Source organism: Chlorocebus sabaeus, chromosome 9 (assembly GCF_047675955.1).
Source record: "Chlorocebus sabaeus isolate Y175 chromosome 9, mChlSab1.0.hap1, whole genome shotgun sequence".
NCBI lineage: Eukaryota > Metazoa > Chordata > Mammalia > Primates > Cercopithecidae > Chlorocebus > Chlorocebus sabaeus.
Window position 1 is genome coordinate 128,625,842 of NC_132912.1, and position 25,151 is coordinate 128,650,992.

The following is a 25,151-nucleotide window of genomic DNA, read 5'->3' on the forward strand; positions in this document are numbered from 1 at the left end:
CATCCTTTTCCTAAAACATTGTATTAGCTTGCTGTCATTTAGTCTGATGAGAAAGTTTGGTGAAAAAAAATCAGTATGGCAGAGCATGAAAATCTCAAATTCTTTTTTTCTTTCAAAAAAAAAAAAAAGTTTCACTTTATTTCTAAACCTCAAAATATCTCCATGTATCTTTCTCCCTGTTCTCTGAAAGAACTCCCTTCTGGTTTTGAGTTTTTCCCACTGCTTTCCCTCTCCTATTCTTCTCTCTACAGGGTCTGTAAAAATACATCTGATTTCCCTTTCTGTCCAGGTGAGGACAAGCCCCCAAGAACTCTGTGCTAAAAACCAAGCCACATATCCAAAACCAATAGAATATGCGATTGTATTTCTTTCCAAAGTAATTTTCTGGCTAGAAGTCCTCATGCCACCTGGAGTGTAGAAATGACTTATTAACACTCCAGGCCTAAGAAGACAGGCTTCATTGTCCCCAGTCTGCATTTTAATAGTCAGACCAGGATCTAGGATTTATTGACTTTTTCTTCTAGGTGCATCTGAGAAGAAGTGGATTTAAGAAAACAAACAAACGCTGTAACCCAGTTCTTGCACAGGCCGTTTTTCAGTGGGCCCTGTTCCAGACTTACATTTATGATCCAAGCAAACATTTGGGCCTTACTTTTCCATCTGCACACTTTGTGCCTGCAAGCACAAGCCCAGGGTCCGGCATGTCATCGCCCAAGTACACGTGGGTCCCCCGGCACAGAATCCGGCCTCCTTCCTGCAGGGGGATGTTTGTTTCTATGGAAACAGCATTGGTACCAATGACTGGCCGGCTGGCACCTCCTTGACACTGGATTTTTCCACATTTAGCATCTCTGGAAGGGTAAGAACAAACAATTCCCAAAGAGAAACCGTTTGGAACCAACCCTATGCAATGTGGGAAGGTCAGAGCAGAGATATTGCCAGGATGTCTGGATTCCATACCTCATCTCGCATTTGGCAAAGGAACTCTTTGAGACTTTGCCACAGTTGCCATAAGGATCACCTGCAGAATTGACTCTCTCAAAGCAGATCCCAGGGGCAGGTTTAGCACCTGAAACAGAAGCAGAACTGCATTTTCATCTCCTGCAGGTGTTTTTAATGTTTTTGTTTGTTTGTTTTTTGTTTTGTTTTTTTTTTGCATGGCTCTAGGCCTCTCAGATGGTTAAGGGGAGACATGTTCGAAGCAATCACACCCAGTGTCTGCCCTGACTCATGGTGGGAGCTGGCTAGGGGAAGCCAAGGGTGTCAACAGCTCACATCCTCTCTTGACTCAGCACACGGCAAAGCATATGTTTCAATGCTTACTCTTCCTTAGGTCTGCTCTCTGGGCTCATGGCATGTGTGGCCTCTCAGGAAATGAGGCCTGGCTGTGGGATGAGATCTGATCCAGGGCAAAAAGGAGGTGGCTGGCTGGCTGCAGAGAAGGGGAAGCTTGCCCTCTTTAACAACATCCCACACAATTCCGGTGAGAAAATGCAAGCCAGGGCAGGCTCCAAAGGAGCAATGAAGATATCTTCTGCAATAATTTTAGTCCCACAAAGCTCCCTGTAAGAGCAAGTCCTACCTTCTATTAATACCTTCTATTTTATTTGCAAGGCAGAGATTTCTCTAGGAGGCCATGGAGTCACAAACCCTGTTAATCCCTAGGTACAGCATGACGGGTCCCAGCAGAGAGGGTCATGGCAACCAGAGAACTCAGAAATGGCCATTTTTAGCACATCTTCCAGCCATGGAAAGAGAGCACATATAATCAGGGTTTGTAGCCAAAGCTCTGGAGGACTCCTGGGCATAGTGATGTCTGTTGAAGACTATTGAGCAAGTCAAGAAAACATGTCACATTCTTCAGAACAAACCATGCCCTGTGGTGTGGTCCTTTTTCTCTCCCTCGTTGGTGTCCTGTTTGGGCACTTTATCTCACGTTGCTTCTGATGGCCAGGATGCTGACACTCCAGAGCCCCACTCTGACTCCTGCCCTTCTCTGCTCCCTACCCCGGGGAGACTTTATTTGCCTTCCAAGGTGACAACGGATTTATTTAAGATACTTCCTCCCAGGGAACAGAAGATGTTCTTATTACTAAAAACATCCCCCTTCTTTAGCCTGCACCTGATACCTCATCAGCTACTAGCAGACATGATCATCTCATTAAACACACACACACCACACCACCTTGGCACCATTTGAAGTGAGCAGTGTGCTCAGCGCTCAGCCTCTGCAATGAGCCAGCCTTACACCTCTCCTTTTCCCATTCTTGTATAAGTCACGTTAGAGAAACTTCCGCAACCTCCTTTTTCAGGGGCACTAGCGCAGACTGGACACAGTTCTCTGTCATGGAAAAAGATGAGGTTCCTAGCTCCTCCCATCGCATTCCCTTTCCTTCCACCTGATCCACATCTGCCTTGCCCACAGCAGGATGACACCACCGACACACTCAGCTCACAGCAGGATGACACCACCGACGCACTCAGCCCACAACAGGATGACACCCCCGACACACTCAGCCCACAGCAGGACGACACCCCCGACACACTCAGCTCACAGCAGGATGACACCACCGACACACTCAGCCCACAGCAGGATGACACCACCGACACACTCAGCTCACAGCAGGATGACACCCCTGACACACTCAGCCCACAGCAGGATGACACCCCTGACACACTCAGCCCACAGCAGGATGACACCACCGACACACTCAGCTCACAGTAGGATGACACCACCGACACACTCCGCTCACAGTAGGACGACACCACCGACACACTCAACTCCTGTCTAGTAGGGACCTGATTTGTCCGCATTCTGCCCTCTTTTTCTCTTTCGTCTCTCTGTCGGAGCAGGGAAGGATGGGGAAGGCGAGCCTCAGTGTGGAACCTGCACTTTGTACTTAATTTCATCCTGTTTGGCGGCACTTTTGATCAAAGTACTTGGATCTGATTGATCAAAGCAGTTTGGAAAAACTGGCATCTAGAATAGTAACAATGCAACAGTTGTGTGTTTTTGCACACACCCTATGTATTTGTTACTTGCCTAACTCTATCTCCTTCCCATCCATCCTTCTTTCCCTCTTCTTTCCTCCTTCCTTCCCTTCCTACTTCCTTCCGTCATCCATTTATCTACCCATCTATCCATTCATCCATCCATCCACCCGTCCAGCCAGTCAGCCAGCCAGCCAGCCAGCCATCATGTTGCAGGCTTCAATCAGACACATATTTATTCAGCACCTACTATCTTCCAGACATTGCTAGTATAACAGGGACCAAACTGGACAAACCTCCTGCTTACTTGAAAATTGCAAGGAGAAACAGAAAGAAAACAAATGATTTTGTTCCTCTAAAGTCCAGTGTTAGGGAATGCTATGAAGGTAGAAACAGAGTAGGAGGGTTCAGGGGACTGTTGCTTTTAAAGGCAGGCTGGTCAGAGAAGTCGTCTTAGAGAAGACATCATGAGCTGAATCCTACCATTTAATCCTACAAGGTAGGTCTCATTATTCCATTTTATGGACAAGAAAATGAGGACATCAGAGGTTAAATATATTGCTTAGATTCACATAGGTATTGAAGGCAGGATCATCTAGGGGTGAAGCCAGGCTTCTGGGCTGTTCCTTCCTGTGCTCCATCCTCACAGGTGCTGGACCTTGCACTGGGTCTCAGGCGTAGAGAGCAGATTAAGACCTGGCCCTGCAGCCCAAGCAACAGCAGGTTCAGTGGCTGTGGGGTGTGCTGCAGCTGCTCATGGAAGGGCTAATAAAATGGGGCAGGAAATGGCTTTGTTGCTTCTTTCCCTACTTCATAAGACCAGGACTCAGAAATACAAGCAGCTCCTAGTGATTGCTTAGCTCCTAGGAAATGGGTGGGTGGAGTTGACATCACTGCCATTGCACACAATGCTATTCTGATGTCCTAGTTTCTGCTACCTTTATTATAAAGTAATTTCTTTCCTGGGAATTGTGACCACTTAAAAAATACATATACCATGGTGCAATTCAAATGTGCCAGTTGATAAATTTGTTTTCCTTATAGGGAGCTCTAAAGAGACTTTGAGCAGTTTCAGACACGTGAGCTCACAAACAGCTCAATGGCAGCCCGGGAGGAGAGTTGGATGAGGTGGGACTGGGGAGTACAGAAGGATAAACACAGAGAGAGGAAGGGGGAGAGAGAAAGGATGAGCGAGATCAACATCAACAGGGACTGAAGACGCTGCAAATGTGCTGGCGAAGCAAAGGGGAAGCTTCATACACGAATACCAAATAAAGGGCTACCGTTATGATAGGAAGTCAAACAAAGGCATGGAAACAGTGTATAATCAAGTATAAAACCATTCTGCAAGCGAAAACACTGGATCTCTACTTGGGCATCCAAAGCCGAAACACACTGAGCCTTCTGGGTCAGTGTGTGGCGTGGTTTGGATCTGTGTCCCCACCAAGTCTCATGGAGAATTATAATTCCCAGTGTTGGAGGTAGGGCCTGGTAGGAGGTGACTGGATCATGGGGACAGTTTCTCCTGAATGATTTAGCACCATCCCCTTGGTGCTGTTCTTGGGATAGTGAGTGAGTCATTGAGATCTGGTCGTTTAAAAGTGTGTGGCACCTCCCTCTTCCTTCTCTCTCTTGCTCCCACTCTGGTGTGTGATGTGCCTGCTTCCCCTTCACCTTCTGCCATGATTGTAAGCTTTCTGAGGCCTCCCCAGAAGCAGAAGCCACTCTGCTTCCTATAAAGCCTGCAGAACCAAGAACCAATTAAACCTCTTTTCCTTATAAATTACGCAGTCTCAGGTATTTATTTATAGCAGTGTGAGAACAGACTAATACAGGGTGTGCTTATGATTTTAATGCCCCAAATGCTGGTGGAGCGGCACAGCTCAGAAAACCAGGTGTGTGTAAGATGCAATGCCTTGTTTACCAGTAATGCAGAAGCATGGTACACGCGCCAGCAGAGAGCCACCTGGCATTTCAGGAGCGCCGCCATTCTCCCAAAGACAAACCCTCAGAAAGGCTTATGGCCAATTTGAATATGTGAATTTTACTAACACAGATGACACAGTCAAACATCATCTTATTATATGCTGTCAATTTAATAATGAGAAACAGTTAAATAATCACGTTTTAATTTAGATTGTCTTATTAAAAACTCTCCCACACTGTGGAACAATTTTACTGAGATTACGTTTCCTTTGCTCTCAGTGTTTTTATTTTTATTTATTTATTTAGAGACAGAGTTTCGCTCTTGTTGCCCAGGATGGAGTGCAATGGTGCAATCTCGGCTCACTGCAACCTCTGCCTCCCAGGTTCAAGTGATTCTCCTGCCTCAGCCTCTCATTTAGCTGGAATTACAGGTGTCTGCCACCACGCCCGACTAATATTTTGTATTTTTAGTAGAAATGGGGTTTCACCATGTTGGCCAGGGTGGTCTCAAACTCCTGACCTCAGGTGATCCACCTGCCTCAGCCTCCCAAAGTGCTGGGATTACAGTCGTGAGCCACCACGCCCGGCCTGATCTCAGTCTTCTTGTTTTCTGTGGCACATTCCCTGCACTTCCGGCTTTCTCAGGATGCTGACATTTTTTCTTCTGTTATCACTGGAAATCTTGTTTCTAGGTTCGAGTACCCATTCTTCCAACAGTGGGCACTTTCTCTGTTAGCCCAGTGGGTGTATATTCATGACCTCCACAACTAAACCACCCACTGTATTGCTTATCAAAGTGAACCCTTAAAAGCTCTCTTACCAGAATAACCAAAATGGGATGAAGTCACAGCCGAAGAATAATATTTAAGCACGTGATAGATGCACCTGCCTTTTTTTAAACCTGATTTTGTCAGGCAGCCTTGATGAACCTGCATGGATGCAGGATGATGAGTGCCAAAGCTCCTTCCCACCTGCTCTGTGATATCCAAAAGGTGTGGCTGAGAGAGTGACAGGTCAGTGGTCAGTGATTCTTTTTGCTGGGTACTTTCAGGGGGAAGCCTTGTTTTACAACTGGGCATGTATGGGATCTAAGAAAAATGTAGAATGCCTCTCAGTCTTCAGGCTTTTTAGAATGCCCCCTCCTGTCTGATTGATAAACTCAGTGACCACGCTTCAGAGTGGGAAGAACAAAGGCTTGGAACTCGGGCTGATCTGGCATTCAATGTCCAAAAGGCCTTGTTGTACAAGCTCTCGAGGCTCTGTCCCCTCATCTGTAAAATGGGGACAAGGAGCTGACTCAAAGGTGCTGTGGAGCTGAGTCAGTGTGTAGAGCTCCTGGCATGTGGCAGGCCTCTAGGAAACCCAAATGATAATGAGGACCACCTTGGGCTGTGGGGAAGGCGTAGCTTCTGGACTTTAGGGCTGGGGGTGTGTGTGGGGAGAAGAGAACTCCTAGTACCAGCCCCTGCGCACATGACTTACCACACCTGTCCTGATTCATGATCACGTCAATAGGGGCTTTATATCCATCTCCCTCACACTTCATGGTCCCCAGGCCCTTACACATTAAGGGGAACTAGTGGAGATTGTGGGCTAACCAGATGCCTCAGGAAATGAGAAGGAAAGGGAATCTCATCTGAAACCCTAATAGTTTTTGCACATCCTTTGCATATAAATCAGAACGATCATCGAGCACAAGGATTTCAACTTCTCTGCACCCATCCCTTTACTCCTTTCAATGTGTGCGGTTCCCTGCGGCCCCCAAATCCCAGCTGGTTCTGGGAACCCTCCTGGCCTGCCCTGGGCTGGGCCTCCAGACTCCTCCTGAGTCAGCACCCAGTGCCATGTTGAAAGAGGCAGCAGGCAACCCTGGGCAAAAGCCCTGAGTCTGACTTCTCTTTATGCCACTCAACCCTAGGAACAAATATCATTTTCCTGTCATTCCTCTCCTTGCTCTTAACACACACACACACACACTTTAACTGAACGACACCTTTTAGATCATCAGTGGGCCACTTGTAATTAAAGTATCATGCTGGATACAGCACGCAGTATCATCTTCGATCCTTATAACCACCCCGTAAGGTCTACATTCCCCCCATTTCAGAGATTTTTCACTTAGCCTCAGCGTTTTAGCAAGTTGCCGAAGATCACAATGTAAATGGCAAAGTTGGGTTTGGTTCATGGGTTTAAAGCCAAAACTCATGATCCAGCCTTGATCCTGTACAGCCTTCCTCTTAGAAACCCCCTACTTGGCCACAGACTCCTGTCCCTGCCATCCTTTCCTCTTCAGAACCACCAACATATTCTCCTGTAATCCACCTGCTCGTGGTGTCAACTCCATCTTCACCAAATCTTTTTCCAAAAAATCTCCTGACAGGTGAGGACACCAGCCACCTCATGCTCATGTCTCAGGTGCTGAACTGACCTGGGACACAGCCTACCCCCTGCACCCGAGCATGCACAGTGAGATTTCCCTTTAAAACTGGGACGATGGAGGCAGGCAGCAGATATTTGTGTGCTTTTTGTTGCATCTATACTGATTCAGGGAAAGAAATGAAAAATTTGGAGTAGAATGACTTGGAAACCTCTAAGGAAGTAGTTCCTCAAGAAATAAATCTCAGTGAAGTTTGGCCAGTAAAACTGACTCCACTCTGCTATTAATTCATCCAGTGGCTCGAACAATGTGAGGTTCTAAAGGTTAACTTTCTGTCTCTACCTCCAGGAAGGCAGTAACGGTCACCTTCTAAGAGTTTCATTCATTTCAGCTTTCACCCAAAACATGAGGGAGTGAGGGATGCCATGTCACGCTTTACCGCTGAAATATGGCCAGGAGATGATGTCCCTGGGGCACAGCAATGATACGGCTCACTGCCACGTGGCAAACAAAACACACATTTGCAGGAGAGGCAGGCCATGATTTCATCAGCCATGTAAACATGAGGATAGGATAGATGCATTTCTCTATGGAATCAAAGGTCTGAACACATACTTCAACCCCTGTCATCTACTTTGTTCATTCTCTTCTCTGGAGGATGAAGAAAAGTGGCTATGATAACTCAGGGGAAGCCCCAACAGATGTGATCTTTTGCGTCCTTCTATCAGCCCTCTGAAACTGCTGCTGCTTTAATTTGGTAGTGGTGGTGAGGGTTGCAGGAAGGTGGGAGGAAGATGGAGCAGAGCCCTGTTTACAATGCTTACTCTTACCCAGTTGGCTAGGGTGCCTTGCCCTGGAGTCTCCAGGCTGTAATGAGAAATCTCCCATGAGGAACACGGATGTTTAAAGGCCAAGGGGTTTAAAATGAACCAAACTTCTAAGGACACAGCGGCCAAAACTTGGTCCTGTTTGCAACACGCCCCTGCTGCCCCGAACTCCGATGTTAGGTTGTAGGGTGGTACCACGGTGGGCTCTGGGCCACTTCCTGGGGCCAGGGAGCTGCCAGTTAGTGGTTGTCAGAGTGATTCAGCACAACTGCTTCCAGAACCACATACTGGCCACACCCCTCCAGGGTGGAATCTACCTGTGTGGTAAGAGGTTGTTTTGGGAGCTTGGAGCAGCAACAGCACTTTTTGAAAATGGATTGTGGGGGTAGGAGACGCAGGGTTGTTTATTCTTTTGCTGAACACCTCTCCCATATCCCTTCTTCTAGGAATGAGAACATTTTCCTTATGGGAAATCCATTTTACATGGTTTATTGGAGCTAACTTTCCCATCCAGTGGCAGAGGTATGCACATAAGCTTGAATCTGAGCAGTCCATCCCACAGGTTATATGATCAGGTCAATACTGGGCACACGACCAAAACCAGAGGAGTCAGCGTCTTCCTTGGAACTTGATGCCTGAGTCAGCTGGATGAGGGTCCAGGGCTCCTGTGTCCTTCAGGGCTCTCCTCTGCCCCCAGCTTTGCCATGGAGGCTAGGATTGGCCCTCCTTTCCCTCCTCCCAAGGTTGTCCTCCTCTTTTATTTACCACACTGCTTTTGCCTCTTGGGAGGCCCAGGGCTCCTGCCTGTGGGCAGGGATGGTGCCTCGGGCCAGCACAGAGCAGATGTGTTCCAAGAACGAGTGAGTAAAAAGCCATTTGGGGAAAGCACATCATGCCTCCAGTGCCCTTCCCGGAGGAAGTCAACGGTGGTTCTGCAAACACAGCAGCCTGGGCAAATGAACACTGTCTGCTGGTTATCTTTTCTATGACTCTGGATTTCCACTTATTCATTGACATCAAATGAAGTATTACTGTGGGATCTTATGGAAGGTCATAAACAGACAGACGTTTTACTTCCTGGAAAGGTAAACTGTTATTCCTTCAAAGTTCAGGAAGAAAACGTATAAGCAGGGAAACCGAAGGGGGCTGAGTGCCGACCTTGGGAGCAGATGCAGCTCCAGCACTAAAAGAAAACATCATTAAAGGCAAGAGGCTCAAAGGCACGGAGCCCGCAGACAACTCTCTGCGCACCCTGCCTGTGCAGAACCTGTTGATCCCAGTCAGGACGGCGGAGGAGGGGCCAGCAGAGTGCTTCCCGTGGCTTCTGTGCGTTAGCTGCCATCTGGCATTTGTCTTAGAGACAGAATGGTCAGTAATTCAAAAAGTGCAAATGACTTCTATTCACTTGTAAGATGTTATAAAGGTACAGATTCGGTTCGAAGTTGCTGCCTTAAAAAATGTCTGTCTGCATGAAGACAAGAGATTTCACATTTCTTAGAAAGAATGACAATGGTGTTCTTATCACTACCATACTACATCAATTAGCGCCTTTGAGTCCTGAATAATGGAACACTTAGAAATTTTGCCATTATCAAAAGATAAAATTTAGGCTTTCAGAGGGAATTTTGACACCATACTGTATTTTATAATTATGTAGAAAGTGATGGATTTTAATTACCAGTTTTATCTTCAGAGTGCTATAACTTATATTTGTAATTGTAGTTTGGAAGTTCCCAACGTCATTGTTTTTTTTTTTTTGAAAGAGAAATGATGGCATCTTGAATTAAGCCCACAATTTACTCAATCTAATCTTACTTAAAATGACTCTATTATGCAAATATACTTCTCCAGTTCAGTCAAATCAGCTCCTCCTTCCCTCTGTCACTGATTTCCCTGACCCCTGCCACTAACATCCACAGACAAAGGCATTTTTACAAACAACTGGAGACTGTATTGTTCTTCCCATCTCTCTTCTTCAGACGGACCTTTGTATTCTTCAGAAAATGAAGTCCAAATGAACACATTTTATCATTTCTTTCTCGCTTGATGGGACAAAAGGGAGACCTTCCTGACTTCTAAACAATATGACTTCTGGCAAAAAAAATCTCTTTTTTTCCCATCTGTGGCCACAGGAGTTGTAGGTGATTCATAAATGCACTGCCCCAAGTGGGTCACAATAAAACCAAGCTCATGTAAACCAGCTTTGCAGATAAACACTGAGTATTCACCAGCCCATAAAAATGCTCTGGCCAGCTCACACTGCAGAAATCAAACGACATTAGATTCTGGTGAGTGATAAAATAGAAAAAGCTAACACATTTCAGGAATTCTCTGATGCCAATTGTTTGTGACTACAGATGTGTAGTTATCTCTAAGATTAATTGCTAAGGAATATTTTCAGTAACCATGCTAGTGGTTCTGACAAACAACATTGGTAGAAGTAAATTTGCTACCTAAAGAAACATATCCAGCTACATTTCAGAAGGAGTAAAGGTCATGTCATATTGACAGAAAATCTTTGTAGATACTAAGACTAAACCGGGCAAAGAGAGCTAAACGCCAACCACGCAGTTTGAACTGTGAATAACATTTGTGTGTTTGAAATCAACATAGGAAGTCTTGAGATACAAGATTTGTGAGACAAAAATCAGTGAGAAAAAAATTATACTCCTAGCCAACGAGAACGTACATTATCAACAACAAAAACAATTAGAACAACAGATAAATGAACAAAAAACCCAAAAGGCATTCTCAAAGTGTATTCCTTTGCCAGTTAGAAGTTGCAGGCATGTGTTTTGAATTTTCTATTGCTTTATTTGTAGAAAGATTTGGAAGCAGGATTATTTTATTGAAATAGAATGCCAGATTGAGAAAAGCCCATTTCAAAAGGGAATCATTATTTGGAAGGAAGGGCTTCATCCAGTTAGTGTTTGGGTCGCCAGATCTGGAGGGTGAGTAATGGACATCCTGAATATAACTGGAGAATTCTGGACAACTCAGCAACTCAGCCAGGTCACTGGGGTGCAAATGTCAAGGGCCGGTGGGGCAAGGATTCAAGGACTCAAGGGCTCCTGGAGCTCTGAGTTCCTGCGTTTCCCAGGAGGCCTACGATGACCCCAGTGCACACGTGATCCAGATCCTGAAGCATTTGCTCCTGGGTGGGGAAATACTGCAAATGCAAACTTGACAATAAGTTTTCCTTTCTGAATCACGAAAAGCTAATTCAAACCAACCACTATAACAAAGCATTGAAATATTCTCAATGGTATATCTGGCTGGCCAGGGGCCTGGCTGAGGAAGTCACCTCCGCTCCTAGGACTGCGTTTGTCCGGGATCCATGCCTCCCGGGAGGATATTGTGATGGCTTCACATCCGCGCTCCCCTCCAGATCCAGGCAGGAGTGCGCAGGGGCTGTGGGAAGTGTGTCACTCTGGCAGAGTCGGGGCTCTTGAGTCAGCATCTTACACAGAGCAGGACGTCAACAAATACTTGACAAATGAGAGAATGGTGTGGCAGATGAGGATGTCTGCTCTTCCAAGTCACAGCCCAAGCTCTACACACACAGAACTACCGGAACTTGCCCTGGTTGGCCCCACTGTCCCTGTGTGCCCTGAGCTGTGCTATTCTGTATACTGGAAATATCCCTCTTCTTCCACCCCTGGCAAACCATGATTCCATGGCAACCTTGTCTTCAAAGCCTCTGAGCTGGCTGCTTTCCTCTACCCCAACATATCTGGCCTATGACCCTCTTATACCCCATTTTACAGACCCCAGGGATTTGAGTATCTTGCTCACTAGTCTAAGCTTCCTGGGAGTGCAGCTTCACCTTATTTATAGAGTTTAGATTTACTAGGAGCTCTGCATCTAGCATAGAACCACATACATTACATGGAATAGATCATAGGCTATGTTAGAGGACAACAGACCCTTGGGGTAGGTAGATCACTATCCTCATTTTACAGATGAGGCACAACAAGGTTGAGCAATTTGCAGAAGGTCCCTTGCTAGTAAGTGGTCTGTTCAATGCTTGTGGCTCCCCCAAATCGCCCACATCCTTATCTAAAACCTATGCACATGTTATCTGACATGGCAAAAGGGACTTTGAAGATGTGATTACTTTTAGGATCTTGAGGTGGGAAGATCACCCTGGACAATCTGAGTAAGCCTGATAGAATCATAGGGGCCCTCATGAGAGGAAGGCAGGAGAGTCAGTGTCGGAGAAAGGGATGTGACTACAGAAGCAGAAGTCAGAGAGAGACAGAGATTTGCAGATGCTGTGCTGTTGGCCTTGAAGATGGAGGAAGGGGCCATGAGCCAAGAAATGCAAGTGGCCTCTAAAAGTTGGGAAAGGCAAGGAAACGGATGCTCCCCAGAGCCTCCCAAAGTAATGCTGCCTTGCCAGTTATCTTAATTTCAGGATTTCTGACCTCTAGAACTGTAAGATGAAGCATTTGTAAGCCATTAAGTTTGTGCTAATTTGTTACAGCAGCCATGGGAAACTCACACAGGGCCTGTAAACTGGAAACCAGGTGGAAACAGTGACAAGGGGAGGAAGGAGCACACTGCATTTCCGAAGGAGGTGGTCAAAGGCCCATTCTAAGAGCTCCCTGGCATCAAGGGCTTTCCCTGCTCTCTGCTCTCCTGATGAAGTCTGTATAATGATCTGAAGAACTGAGAAGGGGCGGGCAGGACTGACCAAAACCCAGAAAGTCACAAGTCCAAGGTGGCTCCCCAAGCCTGGTCTCTGTGTTATGGCTTCCAGGAACACTGAGCCATCTCCTCAAAAGTAAAGCCTCTTCACCAAAACACGTTTGTTACCAATAGTCCTGACGCCATGGATGTTCCATGCTGTGTGCAGTGGCCACACCCACCACCACCCCAGCAAAGGCCTCCTAGTTACCAGGGAGAGTGGATGGGAGAGAGCAGAGCTAAGCCAGGAGCTCCTAGGGAAGCCCCCTCCTTAGGAAGAAGATGTGGCTACCCGGGTACTCAGACCTCCAGCCTCTCGCTCCATCGTAGGGATGATGAGAGCCCACGCAGGTGACTTCCTATTGCTCTTGCTTTTGAAAAACTCAGTCTGTGGGTCAGGTTGTCAGTCTGTGGGTCAGGTTGTCAGTCTGCCTGCCTGTCTGGTTCTCTCTCTGGTCAGGCAGCTGACCAGTCTGTGGGTCAGGCTGTCAGTCTGTGGGTCAGGTTATCAGTCTGTCTGCCTGTCTGGTTCTCTCTCTGGTCAGGCAGCTGCAGAAGGACTAGTTTGATGAGATAATAAATACCAGCCTTGGTCACCATGAATCAGAGGCACACAGCCAGCTGAGTCACACACTGGGGGTGGCTCAGACAGCACTGTCGAGTTCCATCTGACCTCACTCTGGAAACGGGGCCAGCTGTTCGAAAATGGCAGGGCATTAAGGAACATATTTCACTCCCAAAGCTCCAAGTGCTGTGTGTGCTCTGGCCACAAAATGCTTTTTGGAAAGGAACTTCATCACGGCCCTTGTAACTCAAGAAAAGGAGACTGCTGATTCTGGAGAAAGGCTGGGAAGGAGATGGCACTAGGGATGCATGAAGCCATGAAGATCTGGCCTGCAGCAGTAGCCGCAGTCCCAAAGTGACCTCACTTGGCTAAAAGGTGCCTGAAGTCACTAAACCATGTCAAGCCGAAACACCATTCAATGTATATAGCGAGTCCTGGCTTAGTTCTTGTCATTGCAACAGGGTGTCCTCCACTGCTCCTGCCCCCTGCTTTGCCTAGGGGGCCCCAAGGCCCAGCAGGCAATGATGCCAGGACTGAGGGCTGCTCAGGGTCCAAAGATGAAGCACTAAGGGTCCAGGAACTGCAGGCCCCCCCCATCCCACCTGCCCACATGCATCCTTGAGTGCTGAGGAGCATCGGAACAACTCCTCAGAGGCCAAGCTAAAGAGGCCTCTGCTCATCCATCCTTGCTACCAGGCTGCCCTTTCTTCTGCCTTAGAAAGCTCCAAGTACAGAGGGCATTGCTGGTTGGTAGGGGACATGGGCCTCCCAGCAGGACCCAGCTCCAAGAGACATCCATCTTGTTTTCCATGCCTGGTCGTGGCTTTCACATTCCATTGAAAACCCAAGCTTCAAGGTTTAGTTGTCATTTCCTGTTCCCCTTTACTTCCCTCATCACTCCTAAAACCAAAGCCTCACAACAAAAGTCTGACAAAGGTCCTATCAGGTTTCCGTCTCCTTAGAGATCCTGCCTGATTCTGCTTGGCTTTCAGCCTGGACCTGGCCGACCACAGCGGCCTTGCCAGAGCTGGGGTCTCTGGCCATGGCTGAGGTCATTTCTGCAGCCAGCGGGAGGAGGGAGTGACAAAGGACTCAGCCACGTTACAATAAGGGAAAGAGAACTGCAGGAGAGGGTGGGGCCTGCATTTGTGGATTTCATGGTTGGACTCCTGGGAGCTGGACATAGGCATTGAATCTCAAATGGTTCTGGGGTGACAGGGCCTTGGAGTCCAGGGCTGCCCAATGAGGCCTTGGATCTGACCCCAGAAGGTGGGGCATGGAGGAGAGAGACGCCGGGGATGAATTCTTCCCCCTTTTGCATCTGAGCTTCTGCTTCATTTTGGAGCTTTGGTAGAGCTTTAGAGCAAGACTTCCCTCTTCGGGGTGACTGTGCATTGTGGGAATATCACATGGGCATTGGGTCACAGTGACCCAGGTTCAAATCCTAGCCCGGAGACCTGGGGAAACTGACATTTTGTCTCAGAGTTTGAGCATCATTTTCTGTAAGACTTCATAGTCCCCACCTCAGGGGCTTGTTGGAGGGTCAGAAGAGACAAAATGTGCCAAGTGCCCAGCCTGAACTGGTGACATGGTGAACCGATGGCCTCTTGTTTGACTCAACCACCCACTTTCCCATTTGAGAGCCACTCATTGCTGTTCCCAGGCCTTCCAATTACAGACACACTCATGCTTCAAGTGGAGCTCTGGGCCCCTCACTTGGTTGGGGTCCTCTTTTGAGTACAAAGGGGCATTACTAAAATCTCAGTGGTGGTGGGAAAGTTCTGTCTGTCCAACTACGTGCTATGCTATCCGAGGGCAGGAGTCATGGCGGATTCATCCCTGCCATCCCCTGGGGCACACAGTAGCTGATCCTGCATCTCCTGTCGGACTGCATTGAGCTTCTGAAGGCCAGGCTCCAGACAGCGCCCATTTTTGTGCACCCCATGCCCAGTGTCGCCCCAGCCCCTCCCTGGGAGTCAATCACTCCCGACTGAACACACTGGATGCTGTGTGGACAGCGCCCGCCAGGAGTGGAGGCTCGCCAGAACAGAGCACACGCCCCCAATCCCGGGTCTGCCAGCGCCTCTCCTGAGGCCAAGCTTGTGGTGGCCACGTACCTGGTCCCCAGAGCGTGACACACTGCTGCTCATGAGTCTGGCAGATGCCATTGTAGCAGTAGCCATCCACACCCTGACATGGGTGCCCGTCGTGCAGGTACACATTGGCTGGGCAGTGAGGGCTGGCCCCTGTGCAGAACTCCGGGAGGTCACAGGAGTTGCTGGAGTCCCTGCATGCCGTTCCTGCAGGCTTCAGCTGGAAGGAGAGGGCCATTTATGGCACATGCACCCGGGGAAAGGGAGGGGCAGCTCTCAGCAGCTCTCCTGGGCTGGAGCAGACAAGGGCATCTTAAAGTCCCACATAAAGTTGTGAGGATTTCAAAGGAAGTCACTTCTAATGTAGAGAGAGCTCATTAAATCATCAGATTCTCACTCTGGGGTTCACTGTTCCACTATAAAGTGGGTGGGACAACCAAGAGCAGCCTCTCTTTAATGTCATGCAACATTAGGGCTCTCCGAGGAACACGCAAGCTGCCTGCCGGCACTTGGCACCTCAGAGGAGGAAGGAGGAGGGGAGCGTTGGCTGCTGGGCTGGTTGATTCTTAAGGAAAAGGTCTCTGGGTGTCAACATCATCACACATTTCAAGGGGATATTTGCATTTATAGTGTTAGCATTTGTGGGCAAGTTAATAAAAATGACTTTAAGGGCAGAATCACAATAGCAATTTTACTTTGTCATCAAATCGTACAACTGGAACTCTCTCTTTACTGCTTTATGGAAAGAACAGGGGAAGAACAAGGGAGAGGTAAAGGATGTTAGAAGCCATCTAACCACGGTGGCTCACGCCTATAATCCCAGCACTTTGGGAGGCCGAGGCAGGCAGATCATGAGGTCAGGAGATCGAGACCATCCTGGCTAACATGGTGAAACCTCATCTCTACTAAAGATACAAAAAATTAGCCAGGCGTGGTGGTGGGCATCTGTAGTCCCAGCTACACAGGAGGCTAAGGCAGGAGAATGGCGTGAACCTGGGAGGTGGAGCTTGCAGTGAGCCGAGATCACACCACTGCACTCCAGCCTGGGCGACAGAGCGACAGTCCGTCTCAAAGAAAAAAAAAAGAAAAAAAAAGAAGCCATCTGACCAATGACTCAGCTTTTTGTGGTTGAAGAAATTAAGACTCAGAGTAGCCTGTCTGAGACTACATGGCTAGGGACCCTGCAAGTCCTGGGTTTAGTTCCCTGCATACTCCTCAAACGCAAAGGGATAAGACCCCTGCTAACTTCTAGAAGATCTGAAAGTTGAAAGCAATTGTTAAAAAAGTCATAACCTAAAAGTGAACCACAATCAGGCATGGCCTTGTGGTCCTCCCTCCCCTAACTTGGGCATCCTCTGGGCACAGGCTCAGACTTGCTTCCCCCCTTCCCCCAACTCCCTTCCAGGCACCTTCCTCCACCAGTTACTGGGGGCCAGGGAGAGACAGCTGCTTGTAACATCCCCCAGAAGTTAATCAGCATTAGGAAGAGGATGAAGGCTATTTTAAAGCGGAACATTAAATGTTACAATGCACTTCTAAATCACCGCGCTCACGTGGGGCGGCTAAGAGGGAGTTTCCTGTAAGCGGAATGTCGGGATCAATTGCTTAATTAAAATGAAATAAAACTCTACCCTTGGAACTGCCGAATCAAAAGTTCAGGCTTCTACTCTGTCAGATATCAGCTTTGAATAATGAGACAATGGAACCGCCAAAAGAAACGCAGTCCTAGCTAGCAGCAATGGCGAGAGCATAAAACTGCCATTCTTGGCTGGGCAGGGTTGGTGGCACCTTCTTTTGGGAGGACGTTATAAGATTGAGTTGTTTATACAAAACTTCTGGGACAACCCAGCAGGCAGGTGTTCGCGGGATGGAGAAGGTGGACCTGGGGGAACCTGAGTGACAGTGGTGGGGATTTGTTTTCGCCTTGCTCTTGTCAGCACAGTAGGACTGCATGTGCCTCTGACGGCACAAATGGAACATTGAAAGTTGAACTAGGGTTTACCGGTCTGACGAATTGTCAGCCACTAAATAAATAAACACAAGTGAGTGGCAATTAAAGCGTGCATTTCACCCCAAGATTGGAAGATACACAATAAGAGGTGGGTAACACCAACTGGCGTGAGAAGGAGGGATGGTGCGTGCTGTGGTGAGTGCTGGGAAACCTTCCAGCCGCACTGCTTGCCCTGCATCACATCTGAACCACCTGAACCTGTTGGCGACCTGGGGGTCAAGTTGCAGCTCCAGTGACTCACCTGGCAGTCTTCACAGCACAGCCCATGTGCGCACACAGCGTCTGGCTTCAGGGTACAGGTGGTGGCATTGCAGCAGCGATTCATACATTCCTGGAGAGGGGAATGGGATTTGTTTGACAGGGTCTTAGGGAGTATGCACTCACTGAATGCAAACATCACACCTCAAATGGCTGTGAAAAGCAAGAAAGACTAAGAGGGCCCAGCTCCTGAACTGCACACCTGCCTGTTTCTGTCTGTTAGGAAAGCAAAGCTTCTGCTGTTTATGAAACAACTGGGTCTACAAGTCCCTGGAAAAAGCCAGTAGCACACAAGTGCCCTCGTGAAAGGTAGAGCAGTTGTGACATAGGCTGGCGGGCCGGGGACATCACTCTAGTCAGCAGTAGTACACTGGGACTCTGTAGAGGGGTGTCCAGGTGGATCTCCTTGCAATGAACTGCATCAGGATCCCTCGAGGACTTTGAAATTACCTAATCAAAAATATACATAGATGCGTACAATCTGTACTCTTCAAAAATGAACCCTTTTTGATCTAGAGAGCACTGGCAGGAAAAGAAGTCAAACCAATGGTTTCAACCACAATTCCCTGCAATCCCACCAGGGTCGTGGAGAAGACCCTTGAGCCGCCCAGGTAAGTTGTTTGGCCTGACGATTCCATCACTTGGAAAGTCAGAAATGGACATTAGGACATTATAACAACCCACTGGCCGGAAGGAGGACTACGGGCCGTGTCCATTGATTTGCAAGGGACTTAAATGGATAGATCAAGCATTAGATGTATTGTCCTCTCTGAAACAAAAATGAGAAAAGAAACTAACTCCTTTATAATGCTGTACTCCCCAAGTACCCATTGTTTCCATTTTTTCCTAACAAAAACAAGAGATTGACATTTTTTGCTTAGTTCTCAACAAAAGGCCTGCATACATTTATCAAGTAAAGTCCTTGTACTTGAGAACATTCCAGTAACCTGGAGTTTACACATTTTAGAAGAAATGTAATTATCATAAGATGAAACAATTCATAGATCTTTAATACTGAGTAATTTATCACTGTTCTTTTATTTTATCCAATATATGATATGCTCTGAAAAATTTCTATACTAATGGCTGGGGTGAAGCTAATCACATACTAGTTTAATAATATAATACTTTACTCCTGAAAACCAACTTTCTTGAATGGATTAAGTTTTATAAATGCAATTAATACAATTTTGTCAATAATCCAGAAGATTTATGGCAAACCTAGATACTGAAACTATATCCCATGTAAAACTCCATGAATTATGCTCTCATTTGATGTTCCATTTGCTTCTATTATACAGACTTCCAAAGTTATTAAATGTTAAATTTGCTTGAGGACTTTATAAACATCTAGAATGTATAATATATACAATAAGATAAAACTGTCAACCAGAAGTCATAGCTGTAACTTTTATGACAGTAAGGGTTTCTAACCTGTGGACTTATAATTCCAAAAGAGTTTAGGAACTTTTTTAAAGAAAAGTAGTCCATTAATTGCACTTTTAAATCAGAGTCATCAAATGCACACCAATGCTATCCTGGGCCTTATGGTCTAAATGGCTCTACGAATGACACATTTACCAAATTATAAGTTTTCTTGAAATTCCATGTTAAATCAGCCATCCTAAATCTGGGTCCTAAAATTCTTTAAGAAATATATTCCCCCCTCTCTCAAATCACCCAATAATATAAGCAGCAGCTCACATGGAAATGCAGCCAAGCCAAATGGCTCTGACTTCAAAGGGGATGATAATGTGAGAAAGATAACTAAGTTTAAAAGATATTCACAAGCTACTGGCATCCTATTGACTTTAAACAAAGAGATAAGGCTGCTTTCCCAATCCTGTTAGCTGGAAGAATGAGTGAGTTGTCAGGATTTCCTTATGTTGATATAAATCCAATGCCCTGTCCAGGAAGGCTTCAGCAATCAACCTGTCTTTAAACCACCCAGGATCTATTTCTTCTGCAGTACCATATTTCTCAGAAGAGACACATTCTTCATCTGCTGCTACATTTATTATTTTAGTCCTCAATAGAGAAGTCCAACAGAGCCAATGAATACCAAGTCTCCAAAGAAGACAGAATAATGAAAGCATTAGAGAATTCTCTGCAAAGCCCTAATTGTCATTCTCAGGTTGTAGGTAGCAGACAGATTCTTAATCACAATGAACTGGGAGAAGACTAGAAGCCATCTTCTTGTAAATAATGGAGATCATTTCCGGGAGCAAGGGAGAAGCTGGTTTCCATTGGGTGATGGCAGAAGTTTTTCGGATCCCATCCACTCCTTCCTTGATGTGGTAACACACTGGGTCCCTCTATTGGCCAGGGAATGGCCAGGTCAATCTGATGCAAGGGCATGCAGAATACTCCAGGGCCTGAGCACTGGGTAGTGGGATAAAGAACCTAGGTTAACAAGTCTTTTTGCCTAAAATTCTTAGGCAAAGCAGTTTGGAAACTGTAAATGGGTTGTCACACTGCCAAACACAATTTGAGTTTGAACCTTGAAACTATTATTTTCAAATAATAACTACTTGAAACTATTTTTTGAAAAGCAAAATAATAATAATAATAATAATAATAAAAAGCAAATCTAAAAAGTGAGGCAAAAGGCTCACCTGGAACTTTCAAAGAGAGAACTTTGGATGAGGGGAATGAGGGCTATCTTCAAATATCAAGAAGTTATCCTATAAAATAAGGACCTTAGCCACAGAAATACAAAGTTGGTAACTGCATGCAAGCGGAGCTTGGCTTCGCAAGGAGGGAGTTTGTAGTAATCAAAGCTACCCTATAATGCAACATGCCACCTGGAGGGACAGCACCCTGTCGAGCCACATGACTCCTTCATGGAGAAAAGAGAGAGGATCAGAATATGAGTGGCTGGCACATTTTAGGCACTCATGCATTTACCGATGTGATGGTGGTGGTGGGGATAATGATAGGGGTGGGGATGGTAGCAGTGATGCTGGTAGTGATGTGGATCTGGTGTGGCCGTGGTGGTGGCCGTAGCTGTGGAGATGGCAGTGGTTATAAGAGTGGGGTGATGGTGAGGGCGGTAGTGATGATGGTGGCGGTAGTGGCAGTGATATGGTGATGATGGTCATGAGAGAAATGGTGATGCTGTTGGGTGGAAGAGGTGGTGGTGGTGATTGTGGAGATGGTAAAGTGATGTGGCTGCTGCTGGTGGCATATGGAGTAAAATGACTGCTAACAAAATCATTCCAAACCCGAGAGTTCATGGCTTCATGAAGAGCTGTCAAATTTATTTAGATGAACAAACAATCATAAGAAGTTCAAATCAAAGACAAACCATTTTAAGCCAACATGGTCTCTCCTGAGAAATATGAGTAATTTAAACTAATTCATTTTTTCCTTTAAGAAATTAACAAGGCCTACAAGGAATTTCCCCTTTGCATACCCCAACCCGTGATGGTTTTAAGTTTTCCTCTGTTAATCTTGAGAAGAGTTTCTGTAACACTATAATTAGGACTTGCTCCTACACAGCAACCATTCCCTGCTCATTGTGAGCAAAACTAAACACCCCTCCAGACAATGTCAGTATCATGGTTAAGTTCTGAGTTTGGCAAGGACATAAAAACATGTGAAGAAACCACTTCTACATCACATCCCCCCTTACTCCCACCCAATACTTACACACTTCCAACATTCTTGCAGAAACTGTCAGACCAAGCTCATTCCTCCTGGTATGGAAAACCTCAGAGACTTGAAGATGGGGATATGATGAACATTCTGTTTGCCAGTTGTTTATTTGATGAACACAGGAATATACCGGATGCTCCAGAGTCTCAGCACGATTTCTTCTCCACCCTAAACTCCCTCTTTCAGAGCAGCCCTTGGAGATTCCCCTCCTAAGCTCTCATTAAGTCCATCTGTGAATTTAGCTAAGTCTGCCTTGAACTTGTCTACTATTTCAGCTTGCATAAACTCTCAGGGAGGGAATCCCGCATGGAGACTGCTTGCTATACAACGGCTTGCTTTGATTTATTCTAAACACAACCTCCTCCAGACTTCGAAAGGGTACCTGTTTTACCAGGAGGCCTCATGCTGTCTTCTGTCTTTCCTTCTTGAGATTATTCAGATATGAAAAAGTGGCTTTTATAATTTTTATATTGATTATCTTGGGCCCTATTAAAACAAGGACATTTCCTGATATTGGCTGGAAAACAGGGTTAAATAAGCTCTGTGCTAGATAAAAATGTTCCCTGCCTTCACTTATTGCTTCTGAAAGCTACAAGCATGAGAGACAGAAGCCTCAAGTTGTATATACAGAGGCGTGTGCCGCAGCAAGGCAGAATTTCAACTGGAGAGGAGGCTCTTGGTTAAAAATGAATGCTGCTTATTCAGATTCCCCTCTGGTAGCGCACCTTACAAAGAGAAAGAAATGGTGCTTATTAGCTGTTTGAAGCTAGAATTCCAGGGCTTTCTTCTCTACCAAACTCAAAGCTAAACGCTTTTGTATTGTTTTTGTCCTCATCTTGCTGAGAATGTCGTACCCTTCGATAGGATTATTTATCTTTTTAAATCAAGTGATCACTTATTCCATGCAATGGTTAAAATTCAAGAAAGCCACCCTAGCTCGTGGGCCTTGTTCAGGGTGGCCAGATAGGACTCTTCCTTCCTGAGGTCTAGTACTTTCATCTGGCTGTACAGTTCCTCCAAGTCTGTCTTCTTTGCCTAGCTGAGGATACAAGGCTTCTTGTGTCCTTGTTCTGGGGATGGTTCTTACCTCCGGCTCCCCGCAGTCACACTGCTCTCCTTCTTCCACAAATCCGTTCCCGCACTTCCGGCCCCCGAAAGACTCCCTGACTTCCGGCAGGTTAAAGAGGCACATTCCCATTCCTTTCTCCAGGCTGGTCTCCAAGTCCTTCCTGCTGCAACTGCTGAACACCATGGGAAATGGGTACCTGAGAAAGGAGAGCCCAGAACAGTAAGTCTCAGGGCACGGAACGGCTTTGCCTGCCCTTCTTGTGCCCACGAGAAGGCACCCACTGGCCACATCCACCCAGTTGTTCACTGGTGGTCTCAATGAGCAATGCATATCAACAAAGTCAGATATGCAGTGTCAAGCGAGGCACATTCAGTTCTATCCCGACATCCATTCCTGTACAGTGCCAACGTGACTGATGAAGAAGGGCTTTATCAAAAAAGAAATGATCTTTTGATGGTTTTCAAATCAACAAGTTCAGGCAGAGTCTCATGAAAGACATTATTAATAGTTCTGGGTGAAATGACGCAATGAAGAGAGAATTCTTAGGGACTGTAGCTTGTAATACAAACATATAACAATGTCCTTGCTGGAAAGTGCAAAGAAGGAAAGAGTATGAATGATGGTGTTTATTAATTCCATGCTTCCAAGGACACATGGGTCCACTGTAGGGCAGGGCCTGCTGATATTGGCATTCGGGTCTACAAAGGTCAAATCACTGTCTTCCTCCAGCACAGTTGTAAGAGAATGGAGGTGATCCAGAAATGCAGATCTTACCTTTGCCTCTAAATTCCAGGGCTACAACCGGGTGTGGCAGGGTCAGCCAACTCCCCAGCAAAGTTATGCTCCCCTTCTGTGCTCTAGAAGGGCTGCCCAGCCCCCATGCACCGGGGTGGGCTGCATGACTAATTCTTGGCACTGGAACATGAGCAAAAGTGATATAGGTCACTTTTGGCTGATGGTATTTAAGCGAGTATTACTTCTTCATATCCTTTCTTTCCCCATCTGCCAGCTGAGATTAGGGTATCCCACGGTTTTAGGAGACGGAGGAGTCAGGCATGGCATCTGGTCCTAACTCACTGTATGGAGGGAAGCCACCTGCAGCCTAGAGCCTCAGGGCCTCATCCAGACGGAAAACACGCTAATATGGTAACCCACTGAGCATTTGGGGTTTGATTCCCAAAGCAGCCAGTGTTATCCAACATACACAGAGTGTCTCACTTTTTACAAATGCATTTTCCCATGTCTTGAGGCAGCAAGGATTATTAAGGTATAAGCATGCCAGAAATCCAGAAAGTTTTATTACTTAGAGAGGGAGCAAGGACTGCTGTCCAGCAAACCCAAGCACCCTCTCCCGACGGAGACATTTATAAGGATGACATTAGAACTGGATCTCAATCAATTGGCCAAACCAACGCAAGCTACTACGCTTCCCTGATGATGGCAGACCAGCGGCCACTTAATGACAGAGCTTGGCAAATTTTGAGATCACGATGATTTCCAGGACCGAACTGATAACACTGCACCATCCTCTCCGAGTGGTTTCCCTTTTCTTCCCTGAGTACATAAGGCATGCTATTAGCCACAGAGTTTTAATGACCAGGTATTTATTTTTTCTTTATTTTCTGAGACTGACTATCACTCTGTTACCCATGCTGGAGTGCAGTGGCTCACTGCAACCTCCACCTCCCGGGTTCAAGTCATTCGCCTGCTTCAGCCTCTCAAGTAGCTGGGATTACAGGTGCCCACCACCATGCCTGGCTCATTTTTTGTATTTTTAGTAGAGATGGGGTTTCACCATGTTGGCCAGGCTGGCCTCAAACTCCTGAGCTCAGGTGATCCACCTGCCTCGGCCTCCCAAAGTGCTGGGATTACAGGCATGAGCCACCACGCCTGGCCCTTCACTTTTAAAGTTTAATTGTAGGTTCAGGGGGTACATGGGCAGGTTTGTTATGTAGGTAGACTGCATGTTAACAGGGTTTGGTGTACAGATTATTTCATCACCCAGGCAATAAGCATAGTTCTCCACAGGGAGTTTTCTGTTATTCTCCTTCCCCGTTGTTATTCCCTTCTTTGTGTCCATATGTACTCAGTGTTTAGCTCTCACTGATAAATGAGAACATGTAGTATTTGGTTTTCTGTTGCTGCATTAGTTTTCCCTCCAAGTGGTTTCTATCAACCTCGGGCTATTAACTCTGGAGTATATTAATAATTCTAATATAAATAAATTAATAAATGAAAGTGCTCCTCTGTGGATGCAAAGGCAACATACCAGGACTTACTCATAGTGCTGTAACAATCTTGAAATCTTTGTGACTTCCCCTGGCAGACAGACTGATTATTCCTGGTATCAAAATGATACTGACTAGGTTCAAACAATGATCCACAAGAAAAATGATAATGTGTTTGCAATTTAGAAGGGTATTATGTTGAAGTAACTGGTACATTACACAGGGACTTAAGAGCAGTTCTTCTCTTTGCAAAAAATAAATACATTTCATGCAGGTACAGATGGAAACTTCTTCTGTATTTGAGAGTTTTCCTAGGACGTATATGTCTCCAGGCCTGATCTAGGAGACGAAACATCATTCTCAATCAATGATATGCAACTTAGTTCTGTGACAAACTATTATCAGTTCATTCTAGAAGGGAAGTGATTTCTAGAAAATATTAGAGTTAATTAGGAAAGAC

At 46.2% G+C, this 25,151-nt stretch overlaps 1 protein-coding gene across 1 annotated transcript in view; it reads right to left on the reverse strand.

Moving 5' to 3' along the window:
* Positions 1–25,151, reverse strand: part of ADAM12 (ADAM metallopeptidase domain 12) — a 373,095-nt gene that overhangs the window by 37,551 nt on the left and 310,393 nt on the right. Inside the window, exons 12-16 of the mRNA XM_007964392.3 lie at positions 22,482–22,659; positions 17,721–17,810; positions 15,493–15,688; positions 961–1,069; positions 653–851 (exon numbers count right to left, since the gene is read on the reverse strand). Of these exons, the coding sequence (XP_007962583.3) occupies positions 653–851; positions 961–1,069; positions 15,493–15,688; positions 17,721–17,810; positions 22,482–22,659 (772 nt within the window). The remainder of the gene's footprint in view (positions 1–652; positions 852–960; positions 1,070–15,492; positions 15,689–17,720; positions 17,811–22,481; positions 22,660–25,151) is intronic.